Source organism: Clarias gariepinus, chromosome 8 (genome assembly GCF_024256425.1).
Source record: "Clarias gariepinus isolate MV-2021 ecotype Netherlands chromosome 8, CGAR_prim_01v2, whole genome shotgun sequence".
Taxonomy (NCBI): Eukaryota; Metazoa; Chordata; class Actinopteri; order Siluriformes; family Clariidae; genus Clarias; species Clarias gariepinus.
In genome coordinates this window covers 25358996-25374201 of record NC_071107.1, presented here as the reverse complement: position 1 = coordinate 25374201, position 15206 = coordinate 25358996, and the positions used below count along the sequence as shown (strand labels likewise).

Genomic DNA, 15206 nt, shown 5'->3' with positions numbered 1-15206 from the left:
TGCGACTACATGCTACACCGTGTAACATGTGAGGAGATCTCATGCGATTAGTCGGGTCTAGATTGTTATACGAATAGCCTCACTGACTTAAGACAACCCTGTAAAACACACAAGGCCTTCTAATGGTTTCCACTCATGCCAGTTAGATGTCTAGTTGATTCATTATGTGACAAGATGGAAATTGGAAATCTTCCAAATATTAGCAATTATGTATTTGCACATCCAAGCTTTTTAAATCTCTAAGGATCCAGATCAAAATATGCCCATTAGTCTAAAATGTCATTGTGCTGCCTTAGTTTGCACTACATCATCAAGTTGTCAAATTCATTTACATTTATAGCATTTGCCAAGCACGCTTATCCATAGTGACTTTTTTTTTTTTAATTATACATCTGAGCAGTTGAGGGTTAAGGGACTTGCTCAAGAGCTCAACAATGGCAACTTGGTGGTTTTGAACCTGGGACCTTCCAATCAGTAGTCCAACACCTTAACCATTGATTCAAAGGAAACCATATCATTGAAGCTGCATCTGTGACAAATTTCTCCAGAATGAGATTAGATGCCATTCTATGAGCCTCAAAGCATTCTGGGTAATTTTGTCACATACCGCATGAACTTGTTCGTGTCTACACTGTTCAGTGTTTGTTCAAGTAGAGACAACGTGTCCGGTTGCAGCATGGCCTGTAACAAAGAAAGAGTAACACTATAGCACCAGTCCAAAAGGGGTTGATAAATTTTCTAGACCGGCAGCTGTAAGTGTACATCACAGGTTAGTTGTTCTAAAGTAGCAGCTCCAGGGCCTTGGATAACAGATGCTTCACATGTTATCGACATAAAATCTTTAGAAATTTAAAGAGATTTGTAATTAATGTTTAGTGTTCTACAGCTTTCTTACTCTTATCCTAGCCCTCGGTGTGTAGTCATATTGTTCTCTTTTTTCCACAGTTGCACACTGTTTACAGATCAGGGTCTGATCTACTGTATATTGCAATAAATTTTGCCCTTAGGTATGTTAGCGGTGCAGGCAGAGTTTAGACTCTTGTGGCTTGTGCTTAGCCAATACAGAGGCAGAGGGGTACAGATGTAAAAAAAATTAACTGTTTGACCAGCGATCAACTATCTTAACACAAGCCATACCATTTAACCATCTTTTCTAGCTGGCGCATTATATTTCACATTCTTCATAAGGTTTCAGATTTTTTAACTGTCAGACCAAGCTTGTTTGTTAGATATGAGGAGCATTTAGAAAGCTATCTGTGTGTCAAAAGTAACATACCTTTAAAAAAAAAAAAAAACAGCTCAACATAACATTAGCTAGATAAAAATATTAACTAAATATTGAGTGTAATACCCAGTTGATGTTCTGTAAAATTCTTTTTGAGCTTTTTGTCATGTTAGTCATTTTGTATGTAACCCATCTCCAAAAGGTGATGGCTGATTGTTTAACCGAGAGTAGATCAGGTTGCAAGCCACATCTCCTTGTAAAGCTTGGTGAAATGTAAGCCCAGATTCCTGTAACAAACAAGTGGTATATGGCAAGCGCTTTTCATTTTCATTTTCAAACCCAGATTCTTGCACCACAATTCACATTAAAAGATGAGGGTAAAAATAATTTTAAAGCTCCACAATTATGACTTATAAACATCTTGATGGCTTAAACCATTAGTGTTTCATTAACCTAACAATAAAACAACAGTCACAGTGGGCAACTTGTTTTGTTGGTGAGACAACATAAAATGAATGTTTTACTTACAACAGATTATACACATCCTAATTATTATTTAGGTATGGTAAAAACAACGCTGAGTTTGTACTGCAACATGAATTTTACACATAAATTTGTAACACTCAGACACTATGTTTAAGAAGTCTCAGCATAAAAGAACTCATATTAAACTTGTTTTAATACATTACTTTTATTCTAAATCTTTATCTGTACAGCATCCCTATAAATACAAAGTCCACATGTCAAAGACATAATGAGCACATATTGATATCCATAATCTTACACCCACAGTTCCTCCATGTAGTCTAAGAAGGAAAAGATTAAACAAAAACAAACAAAATACACAAATTAATTCAAAATTATGATCATCTCATATCTGCATCAAGAAACTGTTTATACTAAAACTTCTGCCCAAAGTAGAAAGTACATTAAGGAAACTGACCATATACTTCTTTCTGCTTTAAAAAAAAAAAAAAAGATGGCAAGCTACTTTGTTTCACCATCTATTGAACCAATGTACACTTAGCTTTTTAGTTCTAAAGTTTTATATATCTTCTATTAACCAAAGTTGGCATTTTGAAGAAGCAGAAGTTCAGGAGGCAACATATGCCAACGTGTGAAAGTCATAATAATAATAATACAACCAAAAAAAACCAGCCAGTTTTACAGATTTCATTTTTTAGAAGACTTTTAACCTCCTACACCTGCAGTACTACTGCAGAATATATGCTGCAAAGATGCAGTGTACAGTAGGTACAAGCAAGTTAATCAAGAAAACATGAATTGTGGCTTTAGACTTTAGTTACAACTAAACATTGTGTTCCTTAAGAATAGAAGATACGGTTTATCAATCAGAAACCTAGACAAAAAAGAAGACTCTTTAGCAACAATGGTTATTTAACTAACAAAGTCTTAATTTTCAGCTACCGCATATGTTTTGTCCAATTAAATTTAAAGTAAAGGTTACAACATGACAAAGTAGCAGGGTAAATAAAAATTATTAAAATTATTTCACAATAGCATCAAGATCAGTATTGGCTCAAACAGTTAAGGACCTGGGTTACTGATCAAAAGGTCAGAGGTTCAATCCCTAGCATCACCAAGTTGCGATTGCTGAAACCTTGAGCAAGGACCTTAACCCTATCTGCTCTAGTGGTACTGTATCCTAACTGACCTTGTGCTCTGAATCTAGTTTCCTAATTGCAATATTGGAAGAAAAAAAAAAAAAACATTTCACTGCTGTGAGTTACATGTGAAAAATATTAATAATAAATAGAGTTGTCCTAACAAGAATCACATTTGCAATAGTAGCTTCTCTTCTTTTTAAATAATGAGATAATGTTTATAAAACTGGTAAATTAAGTGAAATAATATTTACCTGCTACAATGTCCTTGCCCCTAGTTTAAACTTTAAATGAATAAGTACATGTGGTGATGTGACACTCAGAGGAGGCAACAGCACTTTACTTACATGAATGAATTCTTAGTGTTATTTTATACAAATATTTATGTGTCCAGTGCCAATAATAGCAATTTGGACCAACTTTTCCTGTTGCATAACAAGTTTTTTTTTTTTTTTTTAATTGCAGATGATCTCAGGGAATTATTATAGTAAGACCAATGTGCAGTGATGATGTCTAAGCCTTTTCAGGATCAAATTAAACCACCGTATGACCATACCTTAATGTCAGGTATCATATCATAGGTTATATTTAACTGATAAGTGGACTGGGGCGTAGCTGAGGTGCTAGATAAGAATTCCCCTTTGTAACTCTCCTGAGCCCAGGTCCTTTACATCCAAACCAGTTTCCTTGTCCAAACAGAAAAGCATCAGAACAAGGGATTACTGCGAGTGTATGACTGCAGCTACAGATTTCACTGTGGCATTCACAACAGCAGTGGCCACATTAGGGACATCCCTGGCCACTCTCTGAATAGGGGGGACGTTTGGTCCTTCTAGGGTGTCCAGGATACCTTAAAAATAAAAATAAAGCCATGCTTTATTAATAATTTATTATTAGAGCCAATATATATATATATTTAAAATTAAACTGCACTGGCAAATTAGTTCTGTTCTCAATAACCAGCTAGTTGATTTGTTAAATGCATAAACTGGTTGATATTGGTCAATAACAAAATTTATAGTAAAAAAAAAAAAATTTACATTGTGACTGATATAACATGACAAAGAGACTAGATGTCTAGAAGCGAACCTGAAAAACAAGTATCCATATAGCTATGTTTTAGGGGGACACCTTTTCCAAAAATCTGACCCAGTTATAAATTTTGTCCTTTGGACCACATAACTGTTGCTAAAAGTAGACTCAAAAATAGACTAAAGACATGAACTCTATTATCACAAGGTAATAACAATGTCTTTTCACAAGAGACAATACTTTTATTATTTGGCTGCCTAGGGATACTGGGCTCCTTTCTTAAATGTTCTGTTATAGCACAGTACCGTACAGTACCCTAAATTAACTATGAATGAGATCAAATTAAAGATGAATAAGTACTTTATATAGCGAATACTAAATACAGTTGGATGCACACTGAATACAGTTTTATTTGCATATTTGTTACCTTCAACAATCTTGTGATAGGCGAAATGCAGATAGAGCAGGAAAAGCATGTGGAGCGCTGCAAGTGTGCCACACAAAACGAGACGAGGAGTTTTACCTACAGTACGCGAAATCAGAACAGCCACCTGAATGAGAAAATAGATGGGAAGGGAAAAAACAGAAATGAACTGACTCAGTGCATCAATTTCTCTTGTGTTGCTTATAATTAACAGTGTAGATCTGACGTGTGTATGTGTTAAATTTTCAAAGAAATAAATGATTTTTTTTTTTTTTTACTTGTGAGAGAGTAGCTTGTGAGGGAATGATAGTGACAAACAATTAGTTAAAGTAATTTTAAACCAAAAGGTGAAGAGAATTAACTGTAGAGGTGGTGGACAGTCCTGTAAATTTTAAAGGTTTCTTTAAATACCAAATATCTTTAAATGGAAAGCAATTGCACTAGGATGTACAATCACTTGTTCAACTCAAGTAGTGCCCTCTTAGTGGGGGTAAGAGGGGGATTTGGGATTTATCTTTCTGTTAGAAACTAGTTTGCTTTGTAGCTCACCTTTGGCATGAATAATGTTCACGTTATCAGTTTTAGACATAATGTTATCTGTTTTCTTGCTAAGAGTGGTTCCATGACTGGTTTTAAACCTAGTTTTCGGCAGGTAGCTGCACTCTCCTCAGTATGATGGAATGTACCAACCTACTTTCACCTATGATGTTACCAAAAGTAAGTGCAATTAACCACTGTAGAAAACCTGGGGCACAGAGTGGTACATATAGTTAAAACATACCAATGCTCTTACTGTCCATTATCAATACTTGTGAAAAGCCTCTCGTCCAATCAGATTGCTCAGTCAGAACTAACTGTTGTATAACTGCTTTTTAAAAAAAACTGGTCATTTTAACCTGCTAATCTTAATTCTGTTACATTAGTAGTTCTAAGTAGTCTCTTCAACACCGTTGCATTTTAAGAAATATATGATCCAACTGACTGCTTAGAAGGTGAGCTGCTTTAGAATGGGGCAGAAGTGTGAGGCATAACTACAGTATACTTGTGTTTAAATCTTTTGTTGTGCCTTTGAGCTGAACATGACAAACAAATAGTCAATTTATATAGTTATTACCATTCGAAGTGTAGAAAGTCCTCCGAATATCAGCCATAGAATATAAAACAGAGAGTGAAAGTGAACATTGTAGGTGATGAAAAGGACCACGCAGTGGCCAAAGAGACCATAGCCCTGCAAAACACAGTTTTAAAGCATTATACACATACAATAGTCCACCACACCACTTAATTAGGACATATCAAAACTCAGTCAGAAGTGACTATATTACTTACTAGTAAAGACAACATCTGGAGCATGGTGATCTGAGAATTGCAAAGGTAAGCCAAGAAATAGATGAAGGAGGATGTTCCGATCCAGTAGCCAAAACACGTCCCAATGGCAGTTCCCATCAGTGTGCCCTCTCTCTGTTTTAGTAAAGATAAAACATTACTCAGTGTGAAAGGTGTTCAAAAGAGATTTTAAAATGTTCCTTTCAGTTTGGGGTAAATGCATGTGTGGTAGATTTACAAAGAATTTTATCTGGGTTACCAATATCAGTGAAATGTATAGAGTTTGCTTACAATAACTGTTCCAGAAGTCTTCATGCCATGAAGGAGGATGGCCACCAGTGTGAACACCAGCATCATTGGTCCATACAACTCCCCAGCAATTTTCTACGGGTTTTAATATTTTATATTTCATTAGCACTCTCTAAACTCAAATATATATACACACACAATTTACTAACCAATCATTTATTATGATATGTGCCACGATTTCTAAAAGCACAAAGTTCATCTATTCAGAAAATTACTTCTTCATACACACCAATGGAAAATTCTTACCTGGGGAAAGTTTATCATTTTGAGTGGAATCATGGATTCAATTAATCTGTGGAGAATTGTGAATTATCATCAGTGTAAATGCCTAATCACAACAGCATTAAACATGTGAACAAGACTAATTTTGGACCTTACCTGTTTCTCACTTGAATAGGCTCAACGTCAAAGTAAGGTCGAAGGATGTCGATGTTAGCGTATAGGTTAAAGGCTTTTGAGGCCTGCCGCTTGCCTGCTTTCCAAACCTGTACAAATTCATGAAATATATTTTGATTGTGCATTCACTGCATCACTAACATCATATTGTTCCAAAAACCCTACCAACCCTGATATATTCATGGCTGGCACTGTTACCAAAAACCCTTTTGACACGCTAATGACACTGCAATCTTACATTATATACAGAGGGCACCCAAATAATAAATACATACTTCAACAGTTGTTAGCTATGCTCTTTTTTTAACACTCTAATTAAATTATGGTAACAAAGTGTAGCACAGAGACATGAGAGCCTATCTCTATTACATTCTGCCAGGAAGTTGGATAGGATGCAGAGGTGCTGTTGAATTTCTTTCACATTGCCCATACTTAACACCCCTCAATGTCTCTGTGTGGAGAAAAGATTGGTACCATAGAGAACAACCTACACTGGCTGCACTATGGAAAGAAACTGAAGTATCATGCAGATCAGTCCCTGGAGACACTCTAGTCACTGTAGTTCACACAGTAATTTGCCCAAAAAAATTAAGTTTTGGGAAGCTAATGGTGACCATGTGTACAATCCCAAAATTACTTACACCTATTCTTCAATGTTTATTTAAATGTAAAAATATGCATAAAAATAATATACATAAAAAGTGAATACACTTTTGGGCCCCTCTGTATACATAGACAGCTTATCCACATCCAAAGCAAGAAGAAAACAAGAGATCAAAACATATATACAGTACTATAAGCCGCATAAAATTGCCATGCTACACAAGGTGGCTGCTTACCTCATCGGCGACTTGTCTTCCTAACTGGCCTTTGAGGCCCTTCATGCCAAGGAACTCTCCATCTTCCCCAGTTTCATCCTCCGTAGCTGCAGCCTCGGCTATCACCTCCTCTTCTTCCTTCATACGCTGGTGCATTTCTCCCATGTCCTCGAAACTAGAGCCAGAGGTGTCATCCATATTTTCCATGTCTATTACTGCTGAGCCACTACCCTGAAAAGCAATGCCAATCAGAAAAAGAAAAAAAAAATCAGAAACTTAGCTGCTTCTTATAAAGAGTTTGGATTAACATTTTCTGCAATTCTAGGTCTTTTTAGACTCAATAGACCCACCCTCTATAATAACCTGACATCCATCAATCAGAAGTAATCCATGCTCATTGACATATACTATTCTTTGCATTACTAGAGTAAAGTTAAAGGAAGTTTGTAGAACTTGAGTAATGTTAGTAGCTGTTGTCATGATATCTGTTAGCCCTGAAGTTCTTGCCTTGAATTGACACAAAGTTCAGCAGCTGTGAGTGGTGTGCAAGAGAAAAGGAAAGCTACAAATATAAGCTTTTCTTTACTAAGCATTCAAAAAGACTGGTGACTTTCATACTGTCAGCATTGCTCATGGGTAATAATGAAAAATGAGGGTTTTGTCTACATGCCAACCAGCACATCGGGTGATGAACATACACCCGTTGTTTCCGTAGCAGTTATTTACAGGCTCAGGTAGCCAGCTTGACACCTGATAGTATCTGAGCACTTGGGGGTGAAGGACCCAGTTCAAGGGTCCAATAGTGGCAACCTAGCAGTGTCGGGACTCGAACCAGGGACCTCCTGGTAAGCACGAGCGACCCCTAATATGACGGGCAAAGAGAGAAACTGTTTTTGCATCATTTTTGCTAGTTATTGGTGATTTCATATTTACATTTTAATCAGGTTATGTATAGTATCCTGTACAGTATGCAATATGCACAGGCATATAATTAACAGGTAAGGTGGATATGTAAATAATAATAATCAAGAATTGTACATATATCGATGTAATTACGGTTATTTTTTTTATTAACCAGATATTATCCAAAGTGTATCAGTATTTTTTTATTATGATAAGCAGACACAAGCCCTTTTTCTTCCATTTTGTTACTTATGGTGTTCGGCTAAAATAAAATACTAAACACATACACTGACATTGTTGTTGTTTTTATTATTATTATTCTCATCTGACAATAGGAAAAAATCTCCAATCTGTCACGCCATCAAGTCTGAATTTAATAAGTATGTACACTAAATCTGTCCAGTAAACAGCCTGGTCTGTGGTTGTTGCTAATCAAAACAAAACAATTAACTGATATGTTTAAGAGCATATTATTACAACAAAAAAGAGAGAGTAGAAACCTGTACTGCTTCATAACTTAATGTGGTCAACGTGACAGTATTTACACTGCAAACTAGACAACATTCAACTAGACAGCTAACAAACTAACTACGTAGACAAACAGCAGGACAAATCTCAAACTCCTGGCGCAGCACCCTAACTAGTGCACATGTATAGGGATCACGGAGGCATTTAAGCTTCGGGACGATTTCTGGACGATAATGGACCGTGTTTGGGTTAACTGACACCACACAGCTCATGTCTACTGAACTGAAAATACCTCAATATAAAAACAACTATAAATCCAATGACGAACATTTATTAATAACTAGCTAGGTTACCTGGATCATAATGTTGTCATCAAACCCACCCCACGGTTCCGTGTTCGTGTTTTTGGTTCCTTCCGATGCGGACATTTTAGCTTTTTATGTAATAACACTACAACAAAAAGTTGAGCAGCTGTGTAACTACGATGTAACTATACGAAGACAAAAACCTTCATTATATTTTTCAGTGACAAACACAGGAATTTGAACGACTCTTCCTGCCAAAAACATTCCACATCGCATATGTGAAGCCGGAAGCAGTAAGAACCCTAAATCCGGAAGTGAGTCGGCTCACTGCTCCGAGAGCAAAGCGTCAAATGCTAGAGTCACGTGACCCGGAGCGTAGTGACGCAAAAAAGGAGGAACGACGCAGTACATGTATGTAAATGAGCCTAATTCAATCTGGAATTTTAATCCCCAATTACTTTTTTTTTTTTTTTTTACAAATTAGGTGGTCTCCCTTTCTTATTGATCTGTAATTATAGTATTGACAGAATCCCTTACAGTTGATCTAAATTCCATAAACAGACATTACTTGCAGGGTCTTTAATTTTTAAACATAACGTCTCTCCTCATCGGTATTTCATCTGGAACAATCAAGACATTGTATATAAGAGAAAATCTCTCTTTTTAAATAATTGGTTTGAGAAAAACATTTAGATTGTTTCCCAGTTATTAAACTCAGAAGGTCTTATTTTAAGTTATGAAGAGTTCTTAAGTAAGTTTGATTTCCCAGTAACTCCCAAAGAATTCTCCATTGTCATGGACGCTGTTCCTAAAGGAGCTATTATGCTTTTAAGAGACTCTGTGAGATCAACCAGCACTTCATCTATTTCTCTGGGCCCTTTTGAATTCCCAGTAGAAAAAACTATGCTTTTTGTCACATCCTTCATCACGTAATTATAAGATTAGATCGCTCTTTCAAAAGGAACTTGTAACAGCTCCATATGTGATGTCTTATTGGAAGAATTTTGTTGATCATATTGATTGGAAAAAAGTATGGTCTCTGTCTTCAAAATATATAATAACTAACAAGGTTAGAGAAATCTCATTTAAACTATTACACAGATTTTACCCAGCTAAAGAGTTTTTAAAAAGGTTTAAATCAGATATAGATACAAGTTGCTCTCTTTGTGGTGACACCAATGAAACCGATACGCATATTTTCTGGGATTGTCCTCACACACAAATTTTTTGGATTGAATTCTCCAATGTTATCAATCACAATGTGCTCCAGGGTTTCTCTTTGCTGTTTACAGATGTACTGTTTAGCTTCTTTGATATACAAAAAGATAAAAGTAATGAATATTTTATTATTAACTTACTATTATTTCTAGCTAAATTTCATATTCATCGCTGTAAATTCTCTCGGCAAAATCCTTTGTTTATTGTTTTTAAAAAAGAGGTTCAACAGTATATCCAAACCATTTCATCATCGAAGAATCTTAAAGCACATAAAACAGTAAATATATTTCTTCTTTTTAATTTGTTTTAGAGCTTCTACGCTGTTTTATTTTATTATTATTATTATTATTATTATTATTATTATTATATATTTTTTTTATTTATTTAATCTTTGCTCTGTATATCAATGGTGCTTTGTATATATTATCACCACTTTGTATGTAAAATTATTTTTATTGTACTTTGATCTTGGCATTAAAAAAAAATGTATGTAAATGAGACGGTCATGGAAAGGGGCAGTTGCAAGGAGTATAGGTAGAGAAGGTAGAGGAGATTAAATACACTATATGAACAAAAGTATTTGGCCAATTCTTATCTCCAGTAATCCAAATGCTTCATTATACCAACACATCTTGGTCAATGCTGCCTAACTTTGTGGCAACAGTTTAGGGAAGGCTCTTTTCTGTTTTAACATGACTGAGCCCCAGTGCGCAAATCAATGACATAAAGACACGATGTGGAAGAACTTAACTGGCCCACACAGAGCCCAGAACTTAACCCCATCGAGCACCTTTGGGACGAACTAGAACAGAGATTGCAAGTCAGGCCTTCTCATCCAACATTAGTGCCTAACCTCATAAATGCTCTACCGCATTAATGGGCACGAATTCCCACAGAAACACTCCAAAATCTTGTGGATTTCCTAACAAGAAGAGTGGAAACTACTGTAGCTGTAAAAGTGGGACCATATATTGACCATATATTGACATATATGTATTTGGATATCATTGCAGTTTTGGCCAAATATTTTGTCCATACAGTGTTTTTAGGCTCAACTGTGCAAAGCAATGGGTATATAAGTGAATAAGGGAAAGCAGGCGGGGTGGAATGGGTGGAGAAGAATAGCAGGAGTGATTTGTGACAGAAAGGCTTCGACAGGAGTGAAAGGGAAAGTTTATGGGACAGTAGTGAGTCCAGCAATGTTGTACAGTTTGTTTACAGCAATCTCCCTATGATTTTCCACAAACTTATGATTGCACCAATTTAGGATCAAATTTGGACCAGAACATCCATAGACTAAAACAAAGGTTTTAGGACTAAACCAAAGACTGGGTTTATTTTATTCTTGTCTATTTCACACAAAATAGAAAAAAATGCAGCAAATGTATTTATATGTATTTATATATAAAATAATTTCAAGAAAAATCATTATGTTGTGTGACTGATTAAGTTGCAGTAGACCTTGGGTTTGTAAAAATGCTTTTCAGTAGTCTTCTGTAGTCTTTTTTTTTTAGTATTCTTACTATTTCCTTATTTGAATGGTCTCCTTTTTTTAAACACAATTTTATTTTTTAAATGGACATAGTTTTAGAACTCTAAAGTTGTGCTCCGCTAAATGAGCATAGCAAAAAGATATTATTAGATTTTAATAGGTGTTACATATTACAGTGTAATATTAAATCAAATTCAAAATTAATATGCAATTGCTGGCAAATGATGATAGGATTATAGATACGCCAAGGCTCACCCATGCCATTCATGGACCAAAAGCCAGCCCATCTGGTCCAATACAACAGAAAATCTAATGCAGCACAAATTATTAAAAAAGTAAATGCTGGCCAGACGGTACCAAAACACCCAATGCACCAACAGCCCAAGGGCTCTAACCCTGCCTTCAAATTCCCCAGATCCCAATTTACTCAGGCACCAATAGGATGTATAAGACAAACAAGTCCAACTTCAAACAAAGTCCAAGGGATTTCTAGTGAGATACGCATATGATTCACATGAGACTTCTCAAATGAAGACCAGGAAGATTATATCAAACTGTGGCTATTGGTTCAGGAAGCTATAAGACACGTAGAATTCCTAAACAAAGAATAAGCAATGAACAAGAACCAAAGATTTGCCTCTCTATCAGGTCTACTATGGTTTTCCTGTAGTTTATAACAACACTATAAGCAACTCTTTCTATAGGGTTTGCATCCCAGCAGGACTTTGTGTATTTTCTCTCTCTCTCTCTGTGCACCTGACTGGGTCTTTGCTTCATTTTTTCTTTAAAGAAAATAAATAATGTGTGTTCTACACCAACCCATTATGAAAGTTAAAAGTTGTGAAGCATTAAAGGGAATTACAACTGCATCAGGGTTTGTAAGGGCAGAAGACTCCACCAGACAGATTACACAATCCGTAACTGGGAGGAGACAGCTAAATTATAACTTAACCCAGAAAATTGCTCCACATAATTTGAATTTGGTTTTAACAACAGTGTTCAGGCCACATGACAATTTTCTAAAATAGATTATGATTCGTGAAGGATAACTAAGAATTTTGAAAAGTAACAGCAGTTTTGTATTTTTTTGTTTTTGTTTCAGAATTGCAAAATCAGCATGCCAAGTTGCTTCTACAATGGAAGAATGGGCATCACTGGCACATGGATAAATTTAATTAAATTCATTTCAATTTTATGTGTATAGCACTTTTAACAATCGTCATTGTCACAAAACAGTTTTACAAAAACAAAAGAAACTTATGGAAATGTGTGTGGAATATGTGAAAGCATGAATCGGATTGTCCCTGATGAGCAAGCCGAAGGCGATGGTGGCAAGGAAAAACTCTTTGGGATGGCAATAGGAAGAAGCTTTGAGAGAAACCAGACTCAACAGGGAATCCCTCCTCATTTGGGTGAAAAAGCCCTTGTCCCCTCACGTGGATGGGATAGATGAGATAACAATTACTGCTGCCACGGGATTTAAGAGAGTAAGTTGTAGCCCGGTGCTACTAATTATCAACCCTTGATTTATTACATTTATTGCATTAAATTTTCTATTCCTGTTTGGTAAACTCCACTGGCTAAGAAAGGGACACTGATTGGCTTACACTTTATACATAGCAACGCATGTAACTTATCGTAAATGAGACTGAATTCTTGTACCCAATCATAATGCAGAGGGCAGATTTATCTAAATAGATAATGTTTCCCTAACCTGACCTCAAACAAGGAAAAGGATACTTCTTACACGTCCATAGTCTCATAACTCTCAGGACTCTCAGAGCAGGAGTTCCAGAAAACAAGCAGTATTAATTGTTTTATCAAACAATGCAGGCTCCTTTTTTGTTTAATGTAAACTACCAAAGACTGCACAGCTTTGACTTACAAAGCACCACAGTGGTACAATTTGATTTCAGTTTAATTTTATTTGTATAGGGCTTTTAACAATTGCCATTGTCTATTTTATTATTAAATTGTTAAATTATTTAATTTAATTGTATAATAGCCTTTTTATAAATGTTCAGGACCCAGACATAGTCTCAGTCTAGTTTAAGTCGTTTCTTTCCTCACGCAAGTACCCTCCTAAAAATCTGACCAGGATCACCTACAATACTATCTGCTGTAAAAAAAAAAAGAAAAAAAAGAAAAAAAAAATGTTTTTACAAAAATCAGTCCACAGAATATTTGCCCCAACATCTTGAGCATAATGAAGATTTTTTTTGTCAAATGTGAGATGAGCCTTTGTGTCCTTTTTGGTCAGTAGTGGCTTTCGCCTTGGAAATCCCGCATGAATGCCATTTTTGCCTAGTCTCGTTCTTATTGTTAAATCATGAACACTGACCTTAACTGAGGCAAGTGATGCCTGCAGTTTTTTAGATGTTATTCTGGGTTCTTTTATAAGCTCCTGGATGAGTAATTTTTTTGCTCTTGGGGTAATTTTGGTAAGCTGGTCAAGTCAGCTTATTAGTAGCTTCTTTTAAAGTAGGTTATTTAATCCAATTGTTCATAAATTGTTTGGGGTATTTTATGAGTTCCTGGCTGATGAGTTGTGGTTGTGCTCTTGGAGTAATTTTGGTAGGCTGGCTTCTCCTGCGAAGGTTCACCACTGTTCCAAGCTTTTTCCATTTGTGGATAATGGCTCTCAATATGGTTCGCTGGCATCCCAAAGCCTTAGAAATAGGTTTTGTACCCCTTTCCATACTGATATGTTAAATATTTGTTTATAATCTTCTTGTTGTTGAATTTCTTTAAATTGGGCTAGTTTTTCAGTTATTTCAGTATGTTTCACTTTAGAAATTTTAATTGAAAACTGAGCTTTCATTTAAGTGAAATCATTCACTTACTCATCGTCTATACCGCTTTATCCTATTCAGGGTTGTAGGGCACCTGAAGCCTATCCCAGGAGACTTAGGGCATGAGACGGGGCACACCCTGGACTGGGTGCCAATCCATTGCAGGAAACACACACATATACACATTCGTTTACACACTACGGGCAATTTGGGAACGCCAATTAGTCTAATCTGTAGATCTTTGAACTGTGGGAGGAAACTGGATTACCCAGAGGGAACCCACTAAGCATGGGGAGAACATGCACACTCCATGCACACAGAGACGGGAATTAAACCTGGCTGGGAATTTAACCTGGACCCGGGAGGTGCTAAGTGAAGTTCTGGAATCAGCTGGAATCAGCTTTCCAGAAATTAACTCGGGTTATCTTTGTGTAATATTAAAATTTATTTGATAATATTAATGATTTAAATGTGACAAATATCCACAAATAAAAAAAAAATAGAACAGGGGCAATACTTTTTTACAGCACTGTATATGCTTATGTTTTTTAAATAAGCCATTCCATATGCTAACTGAATTTTACTGTTATATGCTAACTAAATTTTATTTTAGACCTCGTACATTTACAAAGTTTAATCTAATATATAATTTATTTGTTACAGTAATTAAATCATACTGTTTATAGCCAGCAGGTGGCAGTAAGACATACAATAGTGCACATTATTAAGTCGAAGAAGAACAAGTGTCATCGCGAGACGATGACGTTTTTAAAAAGCGCACATCCTTATTCGATTTGTATTCAATATGGATGCAACCGTTTCCCCCATTAACTATGAAGTGTACATGTGTATGAAATATGCGGTGATGTAAGG

The 15206-nt window shown here is 35.8% G+C and overlaps 1 protein-coding gene across 1 annotated transcript; it reads right to left on the bottom strand.

Moving 5' to 3' along the window:
- Nucleotides 1-3366: 3366 nt before the first annotated feature.
- Nucleotides 3367-9149, bottom strand: yipf3 (Yip1 domain family, member 3). The gene is made up of 9 exons (XM_053502962.1): nt 8880-9149; nt 7177-7386; nt 6320-6426; nt 6188-6233; nt 5924-6016; nt 5636-5767; nt 5421-5534; nt 4310-4433; nt 3367-3700 (listed from the first exon to the last, which is right to left on the bottom strand). The coding sequence occupies exons 1-9, from the start codon at nt 8952-8954 to the stop codon at nt 3570-3572; spliced, it is 1032 nt and encodes a 343-aa protein (XP_053358937.1). The 5' UTR covers nt 8955-9149; the 3' UTR covers nt 3367-3569.
- Nucleotides 9150-15206: the final 6057 nt, after the last annotated feature.